The following is a 7,187-nucleotide window of genomic DNA, read 5'->3' on the forward strand; positions in this document are numbered from 1 at the left end:
GTCTGTCCTGAATGGATCATTCAAGTACTGTGATAAGTGATTTTATTACAACCAAGCAAAAGACAAGAATTAGGCAACCCATGCACGTCTTACGACAAGTTAAAATTATGATATCCAGTGGTACGTTATTTAGAAGCACGCATTATGTGGCATATAGTTTAATTTATATATGCCGAGCATGGTGCTGATGTCATTTCGTCTGATTCTTTAACTTTAGTGTGGAAAAGCACACGATGTTTAACCTGACCGTACATCATTCTCTTCTTGGAGACCGCAAGTTTAACAGCTCGTCAGCGCCGTGTGCGTTATACCGAAGCGCCTCCCACGTCCTATACCCGTCATCGGCCTTTAATATCTCATCCAGGATTGCCTTAAGCAATGTTCTGAGGTCTGCATTCTCGACCATATATTTAATCTTAGCCATTAGTTCACCAAGACCTCGCTCCTCCGCTCTGATTTCTCCATCCTTTTTGTGTACTCGTAAATACCGTTTCGGGGTCCCAGCGTCGCTGCGCACTTCGTCAAGCGTGTGGACGAGCTCTGGCGAGCCCTTTGTTGACAACTTGATTGCATTGGAGTCACCAGTCGCGTTACAGATCGCAAAGTAGAGGGTAGCCATCGCAACAGCCATCATAAACGAGATACGCATACTGCGAGAGAATATTTGTGGAACTAATGCGCTTTCACCTTGGCGAGCAGAACGACAAATGTCATCACTTTTCACCCAGACCGGTGGTGGTGCGCGTCTAGATTTCAGTGCGGTATTCACTACCATCCGCGATACGTACCCACATATTTGTATTACGCTTGGAAGCAGTAATCGCAGGACCCTTCGAAGTAGTACTGTATTGACAGTTATTAAGTACAGATGAACTCTTTGTACAAAAAATTATCTTTAGACGAGCCAATACATAATGGCAGCTTTTAATGGCTTCATGTATTGTGCCTTTCTGCCAAAACGCCCTCAAATTTATGGTCATACGAAGGAGGATGGGCCTTACGAAAGACCTCCTATCTGATCGGTTGCAGCCGACTAAAATTTAGCCTAACCCTTTGACGAAAAAAAGACGATGCCAATCAAATTCTGTACATTCAAATCAGGATCTGTAGCTTTTTGTATCGTTTTTGTAGCTTTTTTCATCGCTTTTTATACTTTGAGCTCAGACTTTAAGCTTAAACTACCACTTTCAACCAATCCAATTTATGGGCGGGTATTCCTGTCGCACGTGATATTTTTATTTTTTTTAAGGATAGTGCTAACTGAGCACTGCTCAGACACCGGGCGGATTTCACAGTCGTTGTCTGTATCCTCAAATCCTTCAGATTTCAGAGCCAGTTTACAAAATCTTATTTATTATGTATCTTCCGCTGCGGAAGATACATATCTATACAGCACGAAAGATACGACAGTGTCGAAATTTCCAGATTCACAATTACATTTTACATGTACAGTATGATTACGATTCTTGCGAAAGCGATCGTCGTCTGATCCTTCGTAGAACGCGACAATGTCGTTGGACGACACGTAATGTGTCAGAGGTATTCGTGTGTTCGCGCTGAATGGATTGAGTGCCCTACTTACTATAATGTATTCTACTTAAAGCTAAGGCCTTGTCGAAGATGTATCGGTAGTTTCTTTTTGTTGAGAGCACTTTATATGAAGTGGTTTGAAGCCGCTCCAAGTAAACGAATACGTGGTTGTGTTTCGAAATGAATTCTATCAAGATTCTTTAAAGTGTCGTATGGATAAGTTGGACTCGGCAGTTATTATTATTCAGCACACCAGCACTGCCTCCGAATATGGGATTTTTATGAGAATAATACTCCGCAATAAACTAGTGCTTTTGAATTTTACAGTACTGTTTTAACAATCATATACAGATTGAATACGTTACCACACTAGACTCCAACACCTCTAGAACAGTTCACGACTCCCATTAATAGTACCAGCTACCCTCATTCGTACCAGCTCCCCTCTACTGTCTGCGTTTAGAGTATCTTCTCTCAGGCCAAGCACCAGCTTTCTCATCATTGCACTTGGATGCTCCCACTTAACTTGGAGATCTGCGTTTTTTTTAAAGCAACATGCGCTTTAGGTCGGCGAAAACGGAAAATGAAGTTGTAAATCGCCGGTCCGCGTAGAGCTTTGTGTCGAGTCGAATATTGCTTTATTACTGTGTAAAAAGTATTAAATAATTGTCTGCTCGACGACCTTGACTCCTGTGACGGGGTCACACAGCACCTTGCGCTAGAGGAAGTTGGCTTCCGAGAGTTTACAAACTCTCAGTAAACGGCCGTTCACAGGTCCCTTTTGCCTAAGGGAGCGAAGTGACCAATTTAAGGTAAGTTGTATTAATTAACTAGAGTATATTTAGAGGTAGGCTAAGCTAAAGTTAAAAAAATACAACTATAAGTCACCTATAGAAAAGCAATGTAATCAGCCAATGGTTTACATCGGACGAGCTCCCAACCATGTACCAGATATCCCGAACTGTGACTTGTCACATTTCATGTAACCAGGGGTACACTTGGGGCTACGTACCCCGTTACATCCCTTCTCACTTAGGTTCGGTTTACCGACCAATCAGAATGAGGAAGTGTACGTCACAAACTTTCATTAATAAAGTCGAAACACATCGGCTTGGCTGCGCGAGGGGAAGGGGGGGGGTCACTTCACATTTAGAGCCTCGAGCAGCGGTTGAGCGCTCCTCTTCTTGGTCTCCACATCGACCGTTATCATGCCCCGTGGCACCGTGAAGAGCGGTGCAAGGACACGCTCCGAGGCTGCTGCCGGAAAGGCGCAAGCCAAGAACGCTAAGCCTCGCGGCAATGGCTCTGCAATCCAGGAGGCTTTTAAGGTGGCCTCAGAGGCGATCGGCTCATCTGGTGACGCGGCTGCGAGCAAGCGTACAAGCAAGCACCGCAGTCCGTCACCTTTGGTCTCCCCAGACAACCGTCCGAATCCTCGGTTTGCCGAATGTGAGTTCAACTCGGTCAGTGAGGACGAGTCCGTGTCCGGGAGCACTCATGATGCTCCTGTGGACTCCGTGGGAGGGTACACTCCAGTGCCCAACGAGCACAATGACGACAGCGTGCAGTCGCTCGCTCGTGATCACGGTGATCACAGTCCCAGGATGTATGTGCGCTCTGAGAGTCCTGCCATCGAGGCTAAGAGCACGCCTAAAGCTGGCGACGACGAAGGAGAGAAACCTCGCAAACATCTCTCACTTGTCGAGGGTCTTGCGCGTGCTAAGGTCACCAAAGCCGAAGGCGCCAAGCCCTCTAAGAAGCGTACGGCTTCGAAGTCTCCACTCCGTGAGAAGAAGGAGGCTGGGTACTCCAATCGGAGCCTCCTCGGTTTCTCGGATGAAGAGGACGAAGAGGAGGAGGAAGGCGGTGCTATTCCTGAGCCCCGAGAGATCACTGACGACCTCGACCAGCAGCAGGAGGCCTTTTAAGCTGCCCAGCGTGCGCGTGGGGGTCCGTTGGGAGCACCCGTCAGCCACGGAGCTGTAATCAACTCAAAAAGGTATTGGCCTCCCGAGGAGAGCTCTGGGGCTGACCTCTTCCGGGAGATTCTCGTTGCTCCTCGTGCTCTTGTTGGTGACACACTTCTAAGGCCGTTTACGAACGCACCATGGTCCACAACAAGCATATGTTTGTCGACAACTGGGAGGCGGCTCGGTGCGTGCTTCTCGCGCCGCACCGAATCCCTCTTAAGGGCTTCACGACCTGTCATAAGAAGCCCGAGATCCGGGGTAGTCTCTGCCCTCGCTGGGGCTACCCTCGGTTCTTCCCGAGAACCGTCCCAACGGGAACTCATGTTCTGGGCTTGGGTGGAGTATCTCAAGTACTCACCCTCGGAGTAACGGAAACTAAATGAAGATCAGCTGCTGTCCCGCATCCTGGACCAGCGTTATTTTCGTGTCCGGTTAACTTGGTCAGTAAGAGCATGCTGCCAATGTACATTCTGAAGCGCGCGGCTTGTAGCGCTCACGATGAGCGCGGGTACAGAGTGTAGTCAACGTCCGTACCCCGTTCGGCATGAAACCCCGGACTACTTTTGAAGCTACCGCCGAGTCTGTTCCCAGCTTTCGACAGCCTTCGGGCAGTCAATCAGGGACCGTTCAATCGGCTCCCACGAGTTCTCGGAGTGGGCATAACCCCTCCACTTCACGAGGAGCTGTCGCTTACCGCGACGCCGTTGCTCCTGGAGGATCCGCTCCACGTGGAAGTGGACCTGTTCATTCCGGTCAAGCGGGGGCGGAGGTGCCCTCGTACGAGTACGAGTACTCGGCGCCTCCCGAAAGCCACTATCGTCCGAGTACTCCGACTGCGGGTCCGACACAGGGCCCTGAGGTTGACCACCTTCGTCAACAAGTCCTCATGCTTGAGATTCCATTTGGGTTTGGCACTACCGGTAATGCTGCCGCCCCAGCCGGGAATCAGGGCGTGCTCGGTCGTCTTGTGGGCCGCCTGGACCTGTCGGAGGGTGATGCCTCGAGCCTACATCTGCGGGTGCACCGGCGTGCCTTTTCATCCGATCTGGACGAGGGCTTCCGCATGATCCGACGGATCGAGGCTCTGCTGCCACGTGCTCTGCTGCCACGTTCGAAGCCGCCTTCGGCGCACTCCCATCCGTACGCGTATGGTGCGTACCCCGCGTACTCAACGTACTCGTCGTATGGCGCCGGGGTCCGGTCGTACGGTGCCCCCCCTGCGTACTGTCTTGACCGCAGTTTTGCCTTTCAGCTCGAGGCTTGGGTGTCTGCTCCGACGCCCTCGTCGGCGTCTGCGGCCGCCCCTCGCTTCGAGGAGCTGGGCCAAGGTGGGTCTGCGAGTCAGCAACCCCCTGCGGATCAAAGTACCGCTTAAGACCAACATAGAACGTCGGGTGCGTCGTTATTACCTTGGGCAGGTCGATGGTGTACGACGCATCATGCCTGGTCGGGACTGCAAATGGTTTTAATGAAGCGATGCTTCAGCTTGTTGCTGCCGACAGAGCTGTAGGTTCCTCGTGTCTAATAGCACTAGGTTCCCCACCTTAAATATACTTAAGTTTCCTTCTTCTATGTTCGTCAGCGTACGCCTTTGTCTGACCTGGGCCACTGCCATGGCATCGCGGACCCTGCTGATCACGCTCAGCTTGGAATCCACAAAGGATTCCACTTGGCTCTGCAGCAAAACCGGTCTCACATCTGAGACCTGGGAGGAAAGCATTTTCCGAGTCTCCCCCCTACTTAGAATAGCAGATGCAGTGTCCCTTCGAAGAGTGCGAGGCACTCTGGGGTAGCGGGTAGTCATTCATGTAGAACGACGTGAGCCCCGTGGGCGCGTGCAACTCGTTGTTGAGCGGAAACGCAACAACTGGAAGCAGCGTCGACCACGTACGTGGTGCGTCCGCGCGCACACTGTGTAAAGTTTCTTTGAGCACTCAATTGACGCGCTCTGTCTGACCGTTCGTCTGTAGATGGTCCGCGGTGGACATCTGCAGGCAAATTGCTAGTAAAAGGAACAGCGTTTTCCAAAACGCAGCCGTGAACCGCGGGTCTCGGTCCGAGACAATCGTCTCCAGGAATCCGTGATAGTAGAACACGCCATCGACGAGCAGCCTTGCGGTTTGTTCGCCTGGAACGGTTACGGGTACAGGAGCAAGATGTACCATCTTGCTCAGCCGACACACGAACACCAAAATACCGGTGTTGCCGTGTCCGTCGGCGGGAAGCTCAAAGACGAAGTCAAGACTCATCGACTTCCAACAGTCAGCCGGAACGGGCACGATTTGTAGTGGAGCCGAAGCGTGCCCTGCGGGCTTGACCCGCTGATATATTTCACATGTCTTCACGTATCGTGCGACCCACATGTACATGTGGGTCCGCCAGAAGACCTGAGAGACCGAGAGGAAGGTTTTCTCGCGACCCAAGTGGCCGCTGGAGGGCACATAGAGCGCCTCCGCGAGGATGTCGAACTTTAGATCCTTGTCGTTGGGTACGTTCACCCGTGGAGGTTCATTGGACTCCACCCAGCAATAGCGGAGGCCATCCTTCTACTCATATCGGTGGAGCCGGGAGCGCTGTCGCGACGAAAGCCTGTCGGGCTTCGCGTTCGTTCCGGCGGCGAGGAGCTTGACGATAGGCGCGACAGCTTCATCGTCCCGATACGCCAGGCGAATCCGATCATATAGATCCGCTGTCATTTGTGTGATGTGGGCCATCTCGTAGTCTGGACGCCGAGAGAGGGCGTCCACAAGCACGTTGAGCTTACCCGGCTTGTACTCAACGCGGAAGTTGTACTCCGCGAAGAAGGACAGCCACCTCGCCATCCGTTGGGAGAGGTGAGGCGAATGTTTCGCCGTCCTCAAGGATGCGTGGTCTGTGTAGAGCACAAAGAGACGTGAGCCTAGAAGATGAACCCGAAACTTCACAAGGGCATACATCATTGCCAGGAGCTCTTGACGTGGACAGGATAGGTCCGTTCGGTGGCTTTGAGCTTCCTGGTCTGAAAAGAGATGACTCGTTCATGTCCAGCTGTGTCGGCCTGTAGCCGTGCACAACCGATGGCATAGTCGGAAGCATCGCTGACGACGCTAACGGCTTCGTCTCGTCCTGCTGGGGGCCACTTGGATACTGGCCTTGATGCTGCCAAATGCATCCTGGTGATCTTGCTCCCAGCGCCAGTCAGCGTCCTTCTGAAGAAGGTCCAACAAAGGCTTAGCGAAGCCCGCGTACCCTGCGCTGTACTTGTGAAGGTAGTTGACCAAGCCCAACCACTTTCGAAGATCCTTCCGGGATCGGGGCGTTGCCCATGCTGCTATGGCCTTGACCTTGTCTGGGTCAGCCCGAACGCCCACGTTGCTTACGAAGCAGCCGAGAACCTTAATCTCTGGTGACGCGAAGACGCACTTGTCGATGTTGGCGTAGAGCTTGTTCGCTCGCATCACGTCCAGCACTCGATGGAGGTACCCCAAAAAGCACCTCCATGGCCGTCTTGCCTCCCTCGGCACGACTATAGACGAAGATGTACGAAGGTGCACAATGGCCTGAGCAATTCCGTCACCAGGCGGTTGAATGTCGCCGGGCCAATAGACAAGCCCGCGGTATGGCGAGCCACTCCCAAAGCATGGCGCTTGGAGTGCTCACCGCGGTGAGCGGAATGTCGCTCTCGAGCATCGGGATCTGGTAGCATCC

At 52.2% G+C, this 7,187-nt stretch overlaps 1 protein-coding gene across 1 annotated transcript; it reads right to left on the reverse strand.

Moving 5' to 3' along the window:
* Nucleotides 1-253: 253 nt before the first annotated feature.
* On the reverse strand, nt 254-649 carry PITG_09935 (secreted RxLR effector peptide protein, putative; the record flags this gene model as incomplete). The annotated part of the gene is made up of 1 exon (XM_002902434.1): nt 254-649. The coding sequence occupies one exon, from the start codon at nt 647-649 to the stop codon at nt 254-256; it is 396 nt and encodes a 131-aa protein (XP_002902480.1).
* Between the last annotated feature and the right edge of the window lie 6,538 nt (nt 650-7,187).

The sequence above is a fragment of the Phytophthora infestans genome, genomic scaffold, assembly GCF_000142945.1.
Source record: "Phytophthora infestans T30-4 supercont1.17 genomic scaffold, whole genome shotgun sequence".
Taxonomy (NCBI): domain Eukaryota; phylum Oomycota; class Peronosporomycetes; order Peronosporales; family Peronosporaceae; genus Phytophthora; species Phytophthora infestans.